We start from the raw sequence: 18,975 nt of genomic DNA, 5'->3' as shown, positions 1-18,975 counted from the left end.
AGTCAGGGTGTTCGGTCAGAGACGTGAAGATGGCATTTTAATGGCAGACACAGAACAGGGATGGAGTGAGAGAGCTTTTATGAAAAGAGAAGAGAGAACAGGGGGAGCGGGCGACGGCGGACAGATGACGGGTGCGCAGGTGTCGGTCCTCGGCGGCGGAGCGGCGGGACGGGGCGGGGCCGGGGGGGGGAGTCAGGATAACGGCGCTCCGGCGTCGAAGCGACGCTCGAATTAAGGCAGAGATGAGCCTCCGAGGCCCGGCGTCGGCCCCCGGCCGTCGGTCAGCAGTTCGTATCGTTGAGGCGGGAAAATTTAAAAAATAAAAAAACAGAGTTCCTCGCGCAGGGGCGGCTTTACTTCAAGCTGTCGATGGCTTTGGCTACGTTGCTGAACACGTCGTCCACAGAGCCCTCGGAGTCAATCTGCAGAGACGGAGAGGTGATAACATAAGGAGCAGACCTCTGCAGACACGCTGGCCACACCCGCACTGGGATATACCTGCACACCGCGACACAGGGAATATACCTGCACACCTCGACACAGGGAATATACCTGCACACCTCGACACAGGGAATATACCTGCACACCGCGACACAGGGAATATACCTGCACACCGCGACACAGGGAATATACCTGCACACCGCGACACAGGGAATATACCTGCACACCTCGACACAGGGAATATACCTGCACACCTCGACACAGGGAATATACCTGCACACCTCGACACAGGGAATATACCTGCACACCGCGACACAGGGGAATATACCTGCACACCTCGACACAGGGAATATACCTGCACACCGCGACACAGGGAATATACCTGCACACCTCGACACAGGGAATATACCTGCACACCTCGACACAGGGAATATACCTGCACACCGCGACACAGGGGAATATACCTGCACACCTCGACACAGGGAATATACCTGCACACCGCGACACAGGGGAATATACCTGCACACCTCGACACAGGGAATATACCTGCACACCTCGACACAGGGAATATACCTGCACACCGCAACACAGGGGAATATATCTGCACACCTCGACACAGGGAATATACCTGCACACCTCGACACAGGGGTACATACCTGCACACCGCGACACAGGGAATATACCTGCACACCTCGACACAGGGTATATACCTGCACACCTCGACACAGGGGTATATACCTGCACACCTCGACACAGGGGAATATACCTGCACACCTCGACACAGGGAATATACCTGCACACCTGTGTACCATAACCCTGGAGTATATACCTGCATTCTGTGTGGAGTTTGCGTGTTCTCCCCGTGTCCGTGTGGGTTTCCTCCGGGTACTCCGGTTTCCTCCTACAGTCATTCAGACATGGAGGCTAGGCTAATTGGAGGCTCTAAATTGCCCATAGGTATGAGTGTGTGAGTGAATGGTGTGTGTGCCCTGCGATAGATTGGCTGCCTGTCCAGGGCGTATTCCTGCCTCTCGCCCAGTGCATGCTGGGATAGGCTCCAGCACACCCTGCGACCCTTCTCAGGATAAGCGGGTATAGATAATGGATGGATGGATGGATGGACCTTTACTGGGGTGTAGTGTACAGCGTTCCTTCACTTAGGAGGCCGTTATAGGGAAGTGTTCACTGAGCCGCCAGATATGTTTCAGAGCGACCTGAGAGTCCACCTCTGGTGAGTGAACGCACCCACAATGCGGCTCTAACTGGGATTTATCGCCCCCTGGTGGGCTCTATGGCTGGGGCACTTTCTGATTGCTGTTCCAGTGCTTTTGCTTGTCACCAGTTGTCCTCTCCGCTACGATGCTAGCGTATTGCTGTAGAGCACACCTGGGTCAAATACGTATTTGTTTTGGATTCAAATACTTTTCTGTGCTCTAGTGATCTTGCCTGGTGTAACTGAGCCTGCCAATATGAGTATTTCATTGGTTCCAATACACCAGACGAGATCAGTAAAGCGTAGAAAAGTATTTGAATCCAAAACAAATAGACATTTGACCCTGGTCTGCAGCAGAGCTTTAATAGAGAATCGTGTGCAGTACTATGTTAAATACGGTTCAGGGACTATTCCCGCTTTATCTATAACCTGCCGTATATTCTCGGCCTGCGTACGAGCGCGTGCTAACTGCCTAACGGACGTGAACGGAACGTTCCGGAAGACGCGGCGGCGGCGGCGGCGGCGGCTCACCTTCCTGACGATGCCGCGGCCCTGGTAGAAGGCGATGACGGGCTCCGTGGCCTTGTAGTACAGGTCCAGGCGCTTCTTGATGGTCTCCTCGTTGTCGTCGGCCCGGCCGCTGGTCTCGCCCCTCTTCATCAGCCTCTTCACCATGGTCTCCGACTTGGCGTCGATGTACAGGAGCAGGGACGGCGCCCCGATCTGCCGCACACCCCAAAACGCGAAAACCCCCACGTGTGAGCCCGCCGGGACGAAACGGCAACCCGACGGCCGAACCGAATTCGGAGATTTAGTGATAACCTCCAGAGGCCAGGCAGAAAAGTTTTTTTTCGAGTACAAAGTTTTTTTTGACATAATACAAGTGTCTTGCTCTCGTTGCAGTGAAAGTATTTTCAAAAATGTAACATTTTTATTGAATGAGCCATGTAGCGTACGTTTTAGCACAGAAGAATGTATGATTCTTGAGATTAAGGCCAGGGACCCAGGTCCCCTACAGGGGACAAAAATGAACTGCCGGGTCTTCGGAGGTTAATCTCTCTCTCTTTCTCTCAGATTCTCAGATTTTGTCTCATCCAGATTCAGACAGGCTTCAACGGCACGACTACACATTTATGTATCGCCAAAGTAAACAATATCTTCGCGGTATTTTAGCAAATGAACGCAGATGATTGCTAAAATAACAGGGACATGTAGTGTGTTCCTGTCCGTCTAAATTTCCCTCCCTCTCTTTCTCGGCGCGTACCTTCTTCTCGAACTCCTCGCCCTGCTTGACCTCGCGGGGGTAGCCATCGATCAGGTAGCCCTTGGACACGTCGGCCTTGGCGATCATGGCTTCCTTAATCATGTCCAGCACCGTATCCTGCGGAAGCAAAAAAGGGACGGTCACGTGACCAAAGAGTCACATGATCTACTCTCCTGAAAACAGCAGAGATGACTCACTTCCCGCACAGGACAAACTACAGTAAATACACACTAGTTCATTTGTAACTGGGCACAAAATATTGCCAATTATTTTGAAAGGAAAAAAAGATTTCCCCTGCTAGTATTCCTGAATGGGTGTTACGGTGTATTTAAAGGAATGATTAATTGGGGCAGCCATATACATTTTTAAAATAAATTTCTTCAGGAGGCAAATCGATTATAACCGAACCTAAGAATTGTCTGGATTCATGCTGGTGACCTGGGGGGGGGGGGGGTGTATTGATGGGCAGGCTTGCTCACCAGGGGGACCAGCTCTCCCTTCTGCATGATGGCGGACAGCTGTTTGCCCCTCTCAGATCCAGAGGCCACCTCCGCGCGGAGCAGGTCACCTGAGGACAGGTGGGTGTAGCCATACTTGGCCACCACCTTCTCACACTGGGTGCCCTTCCCTGAGCCAGGACCACCTGTGAGTGTGTGTGTGTATGTGTGTGAGAGAGAGAGAGAGAGAGAGAGGAAGAAGAGAGGGAGAAGAGAGAAGAAGAGAGGGAGAGAGAGGGACAGAGAGAGAGAGAGAGAGAGAGAGAGAGAGAGGGACAGAGAGAGAGAGAGACAGAGAGACAGAGAGAGAGAGAGAGAGAAAGTATGTGTGACAGAGAGAGAGAGAGAGAGAGAGGAGGGGTTTGAAATAAATAAGGATCAGATTTTCAGGGAACATTAATTTGAGCAAACACTTTGCCTGTTGTTAATTTGTTCACATCAATTTTTACGTACTTGATCTTTTCTTTTTTTTTTTAACTTTCTGCTCATTTCAACTGTTTTAACAACATAAAAAACCTGTAGACTCCCATTGGAAATGCCATGAGACTATGTTACTGTGATCATTTTTTGTTCAGGAATTGTGCACATGCGCATCTGAATATGAGAAGTTGTATGAATGTTTTGTCATGCATTTTCCGAATAACTTAATTAATAATCACAGAAATAGAAAGGTCTGTCGATAACAAGGAATAAAGGGGACCCAAGCAACTGTGATTAATTCATTTGTAAACAAGAATTTTAAGTTGCCTACACGCCTACACCATTTTTTTAAATGTAAAAGTATAACAACATAATATACTAAAAGTACCAAAAATATGAATTTTATATCACGTATAATCATTTTGACTCACCCACAACAAAGATGATCTTGGCGTTCTTCAGTTTATCTGAAAGAAACATAATATATAGACACAAAGCTGTAAGCGACATTCACAGACAAGTATTCACAGTGTACTGCTGAATGTTTAAAAGAGAAACGATACGCGCACCCTCTGCTCATTCCCGCAAAAGACGGCGAATTCAAAAATATTTCGTCAAAGAACCGTGTGTTGTGTTGCCTACGCACTAGACGTGTCTGTGAACACTTTAATCTACAGACACGCTCAATAGTGACAATGTAAACAGGGTGAATAGTTGACAGTTTTTTAAGATGCTGTTGACTTTACTTTACGGAAATGTCAACATCAACGAGAAAACAAACTGCTTGCAAATGATGCGTTTACCATTTCTCCCGCGACAAGATGTAGCAAGTCTGCAGCCTGCATTCTAGACATTACTGAAATGGTAAAATAAAAGGCAGCAGGCGAATGAAACAAAAGCTGATCTTCAAACAGCAAGCTAACTTTATCACAGTCCTCCCGTTGCCGCACTGCTCAGCCACAGTGGACTACCTTCTCTCTCCGACGGATGAACTGACACATTCGATGAACAGCCCTGTCCCATAGCCGATACGTTCGGACAAAACTCTGCCTCAGCTACTCTGTATCGGACTTTTGTCGTCTTCTGACCAGATAATAACACACCGCCTTGCCATGGAAACGGTTGTTAACCACAATACAGTCGTTTTAAACTGCTTCAAAAGAAGAAGAAAAAAAACTTGACATCGCTCTGGCACGTGGTAATTATTTTGACAGCTTACGCTGCACTGTCTTTAAATTAAATTAAAATAAAAAAATTAAAATTAAAATTAAATTTAAATAAAGTGATATGAATGTGGACAATGAGTGTCCGTGTACTGTAGATGAACACACCAGTCTTCATATTATTCAATTTCCATGTCACAAATGACACCATTGTACTGAAGTACAGAATTAAGGTCCAGTGCTTGTGTGATAAGGTCCCAGTAAATCGGTGTGTGCACGCGCGCATGCGCGTATGTATTAGAGTATTACATTGGCGTACATATTTTCTACCACAAGAGGGTGGTATAAACTAAGGTAAATCAACCATAGAGTTCTTGACACTGCGTCTTTGACACACAATGTAACAGCCCAGGTTACAGAGATATAACACTGTTGAGAATAAGAAACCGCTCAGAGAAGATAAATCAGATAATTACCTGACATGATGATCTGTTAGGTTTGAAGGTATACTTCCAACTGCTGAGAAAGAGAGAGAGAGATAGATTGAGAGAGAGAGAGAGAGAGAGAGAGGGATTGGTTGTTATTATTTTATTTGGCTGGACACAGTAATGGCATAGCATTACTTTGCTACAGCTTCATTTTGCATTAAAACGTAAAAAGGGAGAAACCTCTACCACATATGTTAAGTCTAGTAGAGGCTACGGCACGTTATGTAATCCTAGCACTAAGCACTAATGGTGGCTGAATGTGCCATACCTTTAATATAGCCCTACTTAACAATAAAGCACTACTGGGGAGAAACCACAAAGAACAAAGCATTTTAAATTTACAAAACACAGAAAAACAAAACAAATAAAAACTTTTCTGGAACGAAAACCTCTAATATTCCAAGTAGAACTTGAAACTACAGATGTAGGAAACAACTCAATGCAATACAAAAGGATAATGAATTAGTTTCCAATCACATAAAGCCTCCGCTGTACATTTACATACACTATATTTCATAATTTATCAGATGCTATTTTTCAAAGCAACGTACGCAGATTATTTTATTTGTGCATTTATTACCATCTGAACAATACAGACAGCCGGGCATTCACTGAAGCAATTTAGATTCAGTACTTTGCTCAAGGGTACAATGGCAGCGTCAGATCCAATCAACACCCACTTCCTTTAAGTTTAAAAGCCTAGTTTCCAAATCATTGTGCTACACTGCCACCCATCCACAGCCAATCGGGAAAGAAGGCTTCCCAAGAGACAGGCAAACCGCTATAGACCATCACTCCTATGGAAGGCGTCCTCTCCTTTAACCAGCTCATTTAGGAGATAGCATAGCAGGCCTAGCTGTCTTACAGTGAACAGCTTTTTATGGTGCACATTGTATATGGTCCTGTAGGCATATGTATCTAAAAGTTTTGTTATTATTTGAGTTGTATAGTGTTTCTTTTTTCATTGCCTACATTGTTTATTGCGTTATCTGCGCTCACGCAGAAGAAAAACATAAACTTTTTTTCACGTGACTAATATTGGAATTTGAATCGGAATATGAACCGTGTAACTGACATAATGTCTGTCTCTAGGACAAACAAGACACTAGTTTTTCAGGGTGGGGGTTGGCATAAAGTCCCCTGCATGAAAAGGAAATTCCAAATTAGCAGTCAAGGAGCCGCACCCCCTCCCCTGCCACAACCCTAAAACTGTGAGGGTATGTGAGTAGATTACCAATGGCAACTGGCGCACACATCCTCTTGAGGGAAAACAAGTGCCATAAAACTCAACGCACCAGGCGTGAAGTCCATCCAACACAGAGGCTAAGCCAGTAATTCTAGACAGCTGTGGACATCATAAAATGTTCCAACGGCCAAAATAGCCAAAATAAGTCTTAGGTCTTACACCTGCCTAATTCCATTCTGTCATACCAGGCCACTTATAGTACCAGCTTTACTATGCCATGTTAACCACTTGCATTAGTAATAGGAATTATTAGGGTGTTTGTGTGTGTGTGTGTGTGTGTGTGTGTGTGTGTGTGTGTTTGTGAGTGTGTGTGTGTGTGTGTCTGTGTGTGGGGGGGGGGGGGTGTATGTATACGATTAAAGCAAATAAAACAGGTGAGTACACAGATTATTCGCCCCTTCATCTGGATTCTTGGATCTAAATCAGTTAAATCAGTTGCTGTTTTTAGGGTTGACCTTTCACCCCAGCACAGCAGATGGCTCACCGCAGAGTCAAAGGCAGATTTCGACTGCAGAATATTGTGGGCGTGTCCCAAGGCTGGCAGAGGGGAGGGGACACCGTCATGGCAGCATGGCGAGCACAGCAGGTTTTAGGTATTAGGTTTCAGGTCATCGCCTAGCGCTCCATCTGATACCCCACGCCGGTCTCGTCCACAATCACAACCCCAAATTACTCCCCACCCCCCCACGCCCCACCCCCCACCCCAGCCCTCAGGCCCCAGTCACAAAACCCCACCCCACTTCCAGTGCCTGGAATGGGATTTAACTCAAAAAGAGACCTCCAGTAGAGACTAATTTTGCCCCCAAATAGTTTACAGCTGGCCCTGATGGGAAGTGAAACGCGAGCCGGACCGGGCCAATCTCGGCTAGCGTGTCCCGAGTCATGTGACCGTGAGAATGTGTCGCGCTGTCGCGTCACCATGGAGACAGCTTCCCCTCAGGCCAGGAGTGGATGAGCAGAGCTCTGGGCACAAGGCCACTGAATGCTCCCTTTGAGTTCTGTATAAGTTACTTACTGTTGACCTCACCTCAACACTTTACACAGTTTTTTTGCTTTTTAAATATTTTGCTTAATTTCCTTTTCAATATTGAATACTGAATCTGATGATGATGATGATGATGATGATGATGATGAATGTAGTACACAACTGTAAAAATTGCAAGGGACACATCCCACGGGATACTGAGAAATACCTGATTTGTCCTCTCCAATAATGACCAAATCCCAGAGTGAAATGCTTCTCTTTTTGGGACTGTTCCCCCCCTCATTGAGAAACGCTCCGGTCCAACAGGTCTCACTGAACAAGTGCCCGCCCCACACCGCATTGCATTTTCCAACCCAGTCATGAACCAGTATTTATGATGGACCTCTTCAGTTAAATAGCATTTATTTACTGGCCAATGGCATGTCACAACAACCTTCCCTCTATTCAGTCTATGGGTTTATCTGTACCGAGAGTATTGAGAGTTTGGACTTGAGTTCTTGTGAAGAACGTCCTTGCCACGTTTCCACGGGAGACCACACTTCCAAACACACAGGGACAGAGAACATCACTCCATCCATGTAGAACTATGTCCTCAAGAGCTTGAGAGCAGTTCACAGTGTCAGATGTCGGTTGAAAAAGCCAAAGGTCAATATTTCATTGATTAAAAATGAAAACAAATAGATTTTTTTGATGTGTGCCTTCATATCATAGTCTGTTTAAAATCATTTGAACACCCGGAGCGCATTCCAAGATTGCAAACCGTAGCTGCTAACTAGTCTCTTGTGAATGGTGTGTATTAACTTCGCTTGCAAACCTAACTGTGATACTATGCTAAAATTGCATTCAGTGTGTCAGAAAGCATCCATGTTGTTAATCTAGCAGTTCCCTAGATTCAGTCATTCCTTAGAGACCTTCCTTTATAAATGCGTGCTGATATAACGCTCACAGCTCACAAACTGTACGGGAAATGGCCCCGCCCCACAATCTTCACACCAAGGTCATGCCCTTGCAAAGGCTGAAGGGTGGGGCATTATTGCTAATGTACATAATGTACCACACTAAGTACTCCGTTTAACCCTTTGAAGATTATGATTTGTGGAATTTTTTTTCTTCAAAATTCTAAGTCAATGTTCTAGAAGTCAACTGCTTTCCATTACCAGCAGTGATTGTTACGCCTGCATTAGAATGTTCACTCAAGAACATCGTAATTACATATTTTGTGGTCTTACACCTAGAAGGGTTACAATACTACACACAATGTAAACAAATGGGAACAGTTAGGTGAGCAGTCCATCTATGACAGACGCTAGCAAGAAAAGTTGTTTTCTGAGGGCCAAATTGCTGATCGCCATTGCCGTCTCTACGCTCCAGAATCCTACGCCATATTGATACGTTTTTTACTCTCTCTCACAAACACAGAGAGCACAGGCCTGAACGAAACGTGCGGAGCCGCGTTTAGTATGGAAGTCTCCGTTCCTGATTCATTCGGAGTGTCAGCGGCAGGTGCAACGCCTGAAGCGCTGATCGGACCTCTCCCTCTCTCTCTCTCTCCCTCTCTCTCCCTCTCTCTCCCTCTCCCTCTCTCTCTCTCTCTTTCCGTCTGTCGCGCGGTTGGTTTATGGCTGCGCCGCTGACCCCGTGGTCTTTGGAAATGTCACTGCGAGCCCTGAGTCAGCAGCCTGCCCAGCTGCGGCTCCCTCCTCTGGCCTATTATGGAGCCGCGTCCGAGCTATCCGGGCTCCTTGGCATGTTCTAAATCAGTGGTCGCAAAGAGACACACCTTATATCATGGAGGGCCGTGTGTATGCAGGTTTTCATTCCAACCAATTAATGCTGCCTTAATTGAGTCCAGTTACTCATTCAGCCATATGCATTTAAGCACAGAATATAAGCACATTTTTATTTGGACAGTGCGGGTCACCGTAGACGTCGGGTCACCATTATGTGCAAACCTGCATCCCCTAATTCAGCAAATAATTGAACTAATTATATAATCAAGATCTGAGGCTGGAATAAGGACCAGCATGCACACGGCGCTCCATGCCACTGTTCTAAGTGCTGCGTCCTGACCCCGGTGAGCCCCCGGCTCTCCAGGCTCGCCCGCGAGAGGGAGAAAGAACCGGAAGATTAGCCGAGGCTAGCGTAGCCGCGTGGCGAAACCGCTCGGCTCCGTCGCGCTCTTAAGTAACCAGGCCTGACCGCCTTATTACATCATCACCCGCCGTGCAAGACCGCGCGGCGCTCAGAGCCGTGCGCGATCCTGTCCGCCAGCCCAGCACGCAGGAACGTGCGTTTCGTAACTGTCAATGTCAACAGACAAACGGAATGCAAGAAATACCCCACGAGCGTTGACTCTACATATCACGCATACTTGCTATGTAATGCTCAATGTGCCGTAGTTCAACGGATTGCTGTAGAACAGTGTTTCTCAACCCTGGCCCTGGGGACCATGCCCTTTTCTAGCCCTGCCATTGTTCATAAAGGTAATGTAATGCTCATCGCTTCCAAACACTATCCCACCATGAGTTCAAAATTGAACGCCATTGGGCCTCGTGCCAACAATCGCTCTGCTAGAAGGCGTCATGGACTATAAGACCCATTCATTTGAATCAGGTGTGCTGGAGCAGGGAGACAACTAAAACATGCAGGGCAGTGGGTCCCCAGGACCAGGGTTGAGAAACACCGCTGTAGAACATATGTGTCTATGCGTTTAATATTACATAAATATTGATATGTTAATATAAAAGAACAAAATATTTTTAAAGACCTTCTGCTATCGGATTTAATTGTCTCTGTCTATAGCATATTTTAGTGAGGGAGAAGTGGTCATTGCGACTGATGTCGTTTTGTCCACGTGATTAAATTTAAAGGGAACATAGCACGCCCTGCTATTTAGCACACACAAAGTGCGCCAAAAACCTGTGACAGAGGCGCTGTCCTATCAGGAGCGTGAGAGGAAACCTGTGACACAGGCGCTGTCCTATCAGGTGCGTGAGAGGAAACCTGTGACACAGGCGTGTCCTATCGGAGCTGCAAGGAAACACGGACCATGAGGCGCCGTCCTATCAGGAGCGTGAGAGGAAACCAGTTCTCACGAAGCTGCGGGGGTTTCTGTCGAAAGGGCGTGAGATTCCAGCGAGAAACCGACCCGTCCCGCTCTGGCGGTCTCCCGCAAGAAACACGCACCCTGACCCCGGGAAACCTCCAGCCAAGGTTAGCTCCTTTTGGAGGAGGGCGGAGGGAGGCGCCCGATGGCCGACTCGGGTCACGCGGCGAGACTAAATAAAGACCCCGTCCCGCGGACAGCTGTCCGCTCGAGTCACGCCCAGCGTCGCAGACGGACGCCCCGTGCCGGGGGGCGGCGGTTTTACCGGCCGGACGCTTGAGTGGAGTTTCCGTTTCGGCGCTCTGTGTCTCCCGCAAGGGCTCGCCGTCTGCAGGGCCGCAGCCGACGCTGACAAACAGGGAATTCCGGAACTGTCATTTGTTTCGTCTTCGCTTGTTCTGACTCACGAGAGTGTCTCTCGGTGCAGAGAGTGCTTACGCAGTGTTTGCACAGTGTTTACGTGGTGCTTATGCAGTGTTTGTCCAATGTTTATGCAGTGTTCTCCCAGTGGTTATGCAGTGTTTGTGCAGTGGTTGTGCAGTGGTTATGCAGTGTTTTGTCCAACGTTTATGCAGAGTTTTCCCAGTGGTTATGCAGTGTTTGTGCAGTGTTTACAGTGGTTATGCAGGTGGCACGTAGAGACTGTTGCAGTTGGTTGGTTCAGTGTTGCATGGTGGGACTGCAGTGTCGTGTAGCAGTATGCCCAGACTTCTGCAGGGGGCAGTGATGAGATAGTAATGATCCCAACCCGTGTCGGTATGTGCTGACGGACTGAGGAGCACGAAGATTACCAGCTAATGACATCATAGGCTCTTTCAGTGCTCTGGGAGTGGCGAAGCACAGTACAGCATGCAGAGTTACGAATGGGAGTAATGACTGTGTGTGTGTGTGTGTGTGTGTGTGTGTGTGTGTGAGTGTGTGTGTGATGCATGCATGTGAGTGACTGCGTGCATGCATGTGTGTGTGTGTGTGTGTTCGTGCATGTGTGTGTATGTGTGCATGCATGTGAGTGACTGCATGCATGCATGTGTGTGTGTGTGTGTGTTTGTGCAGTGTGATGGCATGCATGTGAGTGACGCTGCATGCTGGGTGTGTGGTGTGTGTGGGATGAGTGTGACTGGGTGAGTGAGTGCTAAGGCTGTCAAAAGTGCCATGAAATTGAGTTTGAATATTAGCTTATAAATACTGGCCTGCGCATTATTTCCACAAGCGGGCAGTAGAATAGAGGACATCGGTGAACTTTCATACTAGGTTACTACATCTGGGGCCTCATTTATAAAAAGTATTTTAGATCAACTTTGTGACGCGTACGTAGAAAATAACGTCAAAGTAGTGATTTATAAAATTCCAACATGACTCGATTTGACCGTGGAAACGGTTGTGGCTCTACGTCAGGTCTTCACTTCGCGTATGCACGCAAGTTCATTTTATAAATGAGCCCCCTGCAGTTTCTATAGCCTAATGCGCAAATGAATAAATCACTTCCTCATGGATGTAATTTGCCACAACTCAGCATTTATTAATCACAATAATAGGGAAATGATTGTTTATAGGAAATCCCTGTTTATTTCTTAACACAAAAACTATTCAAACTAACTGTAGCCTAAAACAACATAAATTACTTACTCTGTTTAGTTTGTTTAACTTCTTTCATCATCCAATTTTTATCAAAATCTTCAGAACAGAAAGGAAACATAGCCTGCCATGGGTACATTATTTAGCCTAAATTGTTAGCTGACCAGGCCTGTTGAACGAAGTGGAAAAAAGAGACTGGCTTGCGAGGCTAGCTGACCAGTAACATTAGGTGTCCATGGAGCTGAAAGTATCACGGAAGGTTATTGGCAAGGAAAACCAGACAATCCACTTGCTCTGGATCCAGGGAAGAACGTTTTTTGTTGACAGAGGAAGTAACGTTAGCACAGGAAATGAACTTTGCGTGCATGAACATGATTCGCCGCATGAAATTAAAGCCTGTATATTCATGTTTATTGCAAAACGCGGGATCCAAAACTAATATTCGAATGTTCAAATTTAGGTTCGAACTTAAAAAAAAAAAAGATTTTCAAATATTTTTTGACAGCCCTAGTGAGTGCATGTGTGTGTGCATGCATGCATGCGTGTGTCAATTTCATACGTTTGTATGAATTAATGAACTATCCTCCTCAGCAAAAATCCAGTGTTAATTTAACTCTAATAGAGTTTACATGGCCCACATTTGCACTGTAAGAGTTCATTTAACACTGAACGTTTAACTGCGTGATGTAGCACCAGTGAAACGTCTTGCACACGTCTGTATTAAACTAGGAAACTTTTAATCCTGCCATAGTGCCATATCAACACAAAGCTGCTGTTATCCTAGCCTGAGCGTTCTCCTGTGCATTGGCCTGGGTGTGGGAACCAGCCGAATTCTGCAGAAACGAAATACAGCCTGTGCACTTCCGCAGAACCCCGGGTCACCTTTCTGACAGGTACTCAGGATGAGAAAAACGGTGGGGCCACACCTGAGCGTGTGCGCACACGTTCGCTAGCTCCGCCCCCGAGCTGCGGAACTGAGAGAGAGAGAAAGAGAGGGAGAGAGAGAGAGGGAGGGAGAGAGAGAGGGAGAGGGAGAGGGAGTGTGTGTGTGTGTGTGTGTGTGTGTGAGTGAGAGAGAGCGAGAGAGAGAGAGTGTGTGTGTGAGAGAGAGAGAGAGGGAAAGAGACAGAGTGAGAGAGACAGAGAGAGGGAGAGGGTGAGTATGAGAGAGAGAGAGGGAGAGAGAGACACAGAGAGAGAAAGAGAGAGAGAAGAGCAGCATGCAGCACCGTTTAGCTCAGACAAATTTCTTGCGCTCCCTGGCAGTGTACGGACGATGTCATTTGAGCACCCTGCACCCCCCCACCCCCCACCCCCCACCCCCACCCCGGTTCTCCCCGTAACCTCCACCAGTCACTCGAGTCACGGAAAAGCCCGTAATAAGCCTGGAGCGGTGCTGGTGCCTCCGCGCAGTCTAACGCAGAACCCTGCCCACTTCTCTCTGTCACCGGGGAGGTTTCTCCACCGGCACCCCTAACGCAAGGATGACAGGTTGTTTATGCGTGTAATCTTCATCCTCCCTTCCCATCCTCCTCCTCTCTGTCCTCGGTACTGACCTCTCTCTGTGACGGCGCTGCGCGTTGAGGCTGCTGTCCTGGCTCCCTTCTGTCGGCTGTGTGTCCCTTCTCCACGGCACCCCTCCCTCTCTCCCCCCCCCAGCCTTTATATAGAGCGTTAGGCAGCTCGAGCTGCGGTGCATTGTGGGAGAAAGAGAGGCAGGCAGGAGGGGGGGAAGAGGGGAGGAGGAGAAGGAGAAGGAGGAGGAGGAGGGGGGGGGGAGTGTGTCTTCTCCGTCACTGCCGGAGGTCGCCGAACCCTCCCCGCTCGCCCCCCCCCCACATTCCGATTTTCCGCTCGGCTTGCCGGAGCAGTGCGTCGGCTCGCGCTGGGAGGGGGGGCTGGGACAGACGGGGGGAGCGGGGGAGCGGGGCTGGGAGGGATTAGAGGAGCGAAGCTGCGCCTTTAACAGGGGCTCGGCCAATCGCGGCGCGGCTGTGGGAGGAAACGCGAGAGCTGGGCAGTGTCCGGCGCGCTGCGAGCCAGCGGGCTATTTTTAACCCTTTTTGAGTGTGAGCTCGAGAGATACCGCTTCATTCGCTTCACAGCAAACAGTAGGCTCTCTGGGGAAATAACGAGCGATATTGTTTACACCGCTGGTGTGCTACAATAAGTGCCTAAAGAAGAAGGAACTCCAACAGGCTTCTAAACAGGACAGTTACACTCACAAATATGTGTGTGACATTATATCTGAGATATTTGCAATAATGTAATGGCTACAACGCTCACACTCTCATGCACGCATTCACATACACTCATGTGCATTCGTGTGCACAAGATAAAATTAATACAAACACATACAGATGCGAGTGCAAACAGACACGCACAGACACACCCACATACACACACACACACGCACAGACACACCCACACACACACACACAATCTCATGGCAACAACACTCACACTCTCATGCACGCATTCACATACACTCATGTGCATTTGTGTGCACAAGATAAAATTAATGCAAACACACACAGATGCGAGTGTACACAGACACGCACAGGCACACCCACATACACACACACAGACACACATGCACAAACACACACACACGCACAGACACACCCACATAAACACACACACAGACACACATGCATAGACACACCCACATACACGTACACACACACACACACACAGACACCACACACACACACACACACAGACACCACACACACACACACACACACACACCCATGCTCAAAAGATTAAGCTGAACACAGGGACTTAATCTTGCCGTCTCACGTAGAGCTGCACAGACAGGTAGTTGCAGTGACTCAAAGCATGGGGAAATGCACAGAGTGTAAATACTGGCATTTAGATATAGGGTGTGTCGGATTTCACAGCTAACCGAGACCTCCAACCTCACCAACAGGCTGTGACTCACTGGAATCCCTAAAAGGCTTACCTGCAGCCAACGGCAGCAACGCTGGTCTTACACATATATTTTACAAACAGATCATGTACCCTGCAACTTACCTACAGTTCCAACTGATACAGGAGACCATTAATCTGCAATAGTACTCATTTTAAAATAATCTTTGATAATTTGTCATAATGCATCAGTTTGATGCCATGTGCTTTGCACAGTATACTTTATGTAATACTAACCTATAGTATGATCACTGTGTAAATGCTAAACCTATGTTTCATACAACCAGTCATAAGCATAATGTGATAATATATAAAATATAAATATGAATGACATTTTCTGCTACAATTGTCACGGTACGGGTAGGGGGGACCCAAACGCAGAGGGAAAAAAACACAAACTCAAAAGGGAAAATTAACAAAGACTTTACTAACACGACAGGCAAACAAGTAGGGAACAGACAAGGCCACAATGGGCAAAAACACAAACTCAAAAAATAATCTAATGAAACAGAAAACAACAGGAACTCAAAAACACAGGCAGGGCAGAACACGGGAAGGCAGAGCACAAGGGAAGGTCAAACAAAACACAAGTCAGGAACAAAATACAGGCAGGTACATACGGTTTGCAACAAACAGAATTTGGGAACAAACACAAGGAACCAGCACCCGAGTCAACGGGACAAAGAACTTAAATAGACAAGGGGTAACAAGACACAGGTGAACTCAAAAAACAATCAAACCAGAAGGAGGGGATAACAAGACACAGGTGGGAACAATGATGGGATAACGAGACAATTGAAAACAATCATACAATTAACAGGGAGGGAGCAGGACACAAAACAGAAGTGCCACCATCTGGCGGCCCAACAAGGGAAACACAGACAGGAAAACAGGACCATGACAACAATGAAAAGTTATCAATAGATACGGTATGTACATTATTATTTTTAATGGCTGCCCACTGGAAATGGTGCTAACATTGAAACTACATACCTGCATAATAACTTTTGACAAATTTGATTTATTAATTTATATTTTTCAAGTGATCAATTGAATGGATTTATTGAGAAAATCTCTCATTGAAGTCCACCTACACCTGGCTGAACAGAATCTGAAATTAAATATGTGCTTGGGGGTGTGTTCTGTGTTTTTATCAGTGACACGGCGCACCCAGGCCGGGGGTCGTGTTCATCATACGAAGGACAGAAGCAAATCACTTCGGAATCAAAAACTTTATTAAAAAGCACAGTGAAGGAAACGTATAAATACAAAACACTGCATATGTACATAGGGGAGTTAGATTCAAAATCGAACCCGGCCCTGTTTTTAAGGTTTTAGTAAAGCACTTGACTTGAATGGAGGTCCGCTCTGAAGAGGAGACGCAAAGGCTATGGCTAAGCGAACGAGACCAGGTCAAAACCTAGCATATGGCTGGATCGGCCGACCAATGGCGTAACTTCATCACCCAGTGACTCAGTCACAGACATTCGCGTTTGTAGGGCTGGCCCCGCTGTTGCGGTCCAGCCAAAAATCGTATTGTAAATTCCATCTGAGTTTCACAATGATAAATGATCTGGAGGTAGGAAAAAGTGTCGATCGCTCCGCACCTTTGGTAGTCTGAGGTGCAAGGACAGAGATAGCGTTCCAAAATGAATTCAACAACTATTACTGCTGAGGTTCAACTGGAAATTAAGTGCACCTTCGTTAGGTTCTCCTAAGGCACAGAGAGCTGTTGAGTATGACTGCTGCATTGGGTGAGCACACGCCCCTGGGTTGCATTAGTTGATCAGCCCAGGTGCTTAAAGGTGTGTTCCTCTCCATGGCACGGGGCCAAGGCCAGGAGCACATACCGAGAGAGGGGTTCACTTTGCAGTTCCTGTTTGTCGGAGCTCACGGCGCAAAGAAAGAAAACACGGTGAGCGGTGAGCTGAGAAGCTGCCGCTTCGTTTTGCTTTCTTTTATATTTATTTATTTATTTTTTAAATTTTTTGTTTGTTTGTTTTAGTTTATTGTTTTTGTCCAGAACCCGTGAGCGGGAAGGGTGAAGGTGTCCGTTTATTTGATCTCCATGCGGCAACCAACGGTGTTCCCCGGATCTGCCGCATCTCCCTCCCAGGGGAGTCGACATTAAAAAGCCTCTGAAAATGAATAATCAATTTAAGTTTTCTGACGACAAAACAAATTGACATGTAAAGACTGTTAGAAACTACGACAAAAACTATTAAACTACGTCATGTCTCTGCCCCAGCCGCTGTTAAACACTGTATGAGCTTACAGTGTGAAAAAACAAAACACAAGAATGTTATAAAGGCCCTACCCATGCTTATGAAGAATTGATGAAGCTAAACAATAGCCATTTCAATTATATGTATACTGCACTTATCTTGTGTGCATAGCCGCTGTTTGAACTTCTTTAGTTTGGGGTGTTTTGAGATCACGTTGCACTTTCATATTTATTTTTGTTCTTTAAATCAGAATACTGGGCGAGAGTGTCAATAATTGTACAGCAAGTGGCCAAAACTGAGCTGCATTTTTGAAGCTCACTTCCTGGTCTTGTTGAGAGACGTTTGCTCACTAGTGCCAGTGCGGATGGCTCCAGTGTAGCTGATTCAGCCACCTGTTTCAGTACAAGTCAAGGGTAACAATACATATACTGTCTCCATGTGTGCGGACTTGTTAGGTTGTTGTGGACGAGAATGTGATATTTTGTGGACGAAACAGGGACAGTTTGCGTCACTGCCGAGTCGTTGCATCTCACGCGCTTCATGCCCATATATGGTTCCCCCTTATATGGGCATGACCTCTTGCGCACTCTCTGGCACATGGCGGCCCCCCACAGACCGCACTTCCCAGGCCTCAAAGTGCTTTTCAGTTAGAAAAACAGAACAATCGCTGGGTGCTCAAGTATAAAAATATCTGCAAGCTCCAGAGATCAGGACGAACCAACAAGGTGCTCACTGAACAAAAGGGCAGAGATAACTCGAAGGGAGTAAAGTTGGGTACCTCAGTGCAAGCAGTATAAAACTGGGCTCACTTCAATACAGTTAAAGGCACTCTCGATGGAGGAAGGAATGAGTTTTTATTCAATTGGAATGAAGAATTAAAGAATAAACGCCAAAGTCTAACGCCAACGCATTTCGGCCACATCAGCCTTCATCAGGCCGTGATTTTTTAAAAACTCATTCCTTCCTCCAACGAGAGTGCCTTGAACTGCATTGAAGTTAGCCCAGTTTTATCCTGTTCGCACTGAGGCACCCTTCTCTGCTTTTCAGTCAGGCCGTGGAGAGTCAATGAGTGATGTCACAGTGACTCGGTCCATATTTGTTCGACAGTCTATGCCAAACAGTCGACGGCAGGAGTTACCACTGATTTAGTAGAATTCTCCTTGCTCTAATGACAGCTTCAAATGAACTCGCAGCCTCAAAATGGCCTTAATAAAGTCAGTGTTTATACTGTAGTCTGATTTGGGCTCATACAGTACATGTTTCTGTCTTAAGTGTTTTCGTTTGCATGAAGCCATAAACCCAGGCAAGTGGAATGATTGTGACTTGCCTTCACCACAGGAAATGAGCACATCAGTTAAAGCTGTACTTTCACTAGCGTGTAAATACATCCATCCATTATTTATACCCGCCCATCCTGGGGG

At 46.8% G+C, this 18,975-nt stretch overlaps 1 protein-coding gene across 3 annotated transcripts; it reads right to left on the bottom strand.

Moving 5' to 3' along the window:
* Positions 1 to 10: 10 nt before the first annotated feature.
* On the bottom strand, positions 11 to 14,105 carry ak1 (adenylate kinase 1). 3 transcript variants are annotated; one of them, XM_064307256.1, is made up of 7 exons: positions 13,955 to 14,105; positions 5,475 to 5,517; positions 4,267 to 4,302; positions 3,398 to 3,561; positions 2,919 to 3,035; positions 2,186 to 2,377; positions 11 to 422 (listed from the first exon to the last, which is right to left on the bottom strand). In XM_064307256.1, the coding sequence occupies exons 2-7, from the start codon at positions 5,479 to 5,481 to the stop codon at positions 354 to 356; spliced, it is 585 nt and encodes a 194-aa protein (XP_064163326.1). In that variant the 5' UTR covers positions 5,482 to 5,517; positions 13,955 to 14,105; the 3' UTR covers positions 11 to 353. The 3 variants fall into 3 exon arrangements, with proteins under 3 accessions (XP_064163326.1, XP_064163327.1, XP_064163325.1); XM_064307257.1 differs by having other exon boundaries at positions 5,475 to 5,514; positions 13,955 to 14,043; XM_064307255.1 differs by lacking the exons at positions 5,475 to 5,517; positions 13,955 to 14,105 and adding an exon at positions 4,807 to 4,873.
* Positions 14,106 to 18,975: the final 4,870 nt, after the last annotated feature.

Source organism: Anguilla rostrata, chromosome 14, assembly GCF_018555375.3.
Source record: "Anguilla rostrata isolate EN2019 chromosome 14, ASM1855537v3, whole genome shotgun sequence".
Lineage (NCBI taxonomy): Eukaryota > Metazoa > Chordata > Actinopteri > Anguilliformes > Anguillidae > Anguilla > Anguilla rostrata.
Note: the sequence above shows the minus strand (reverse complement) of the source record. Positions and strands in the feature narration are given on the sequence as shown.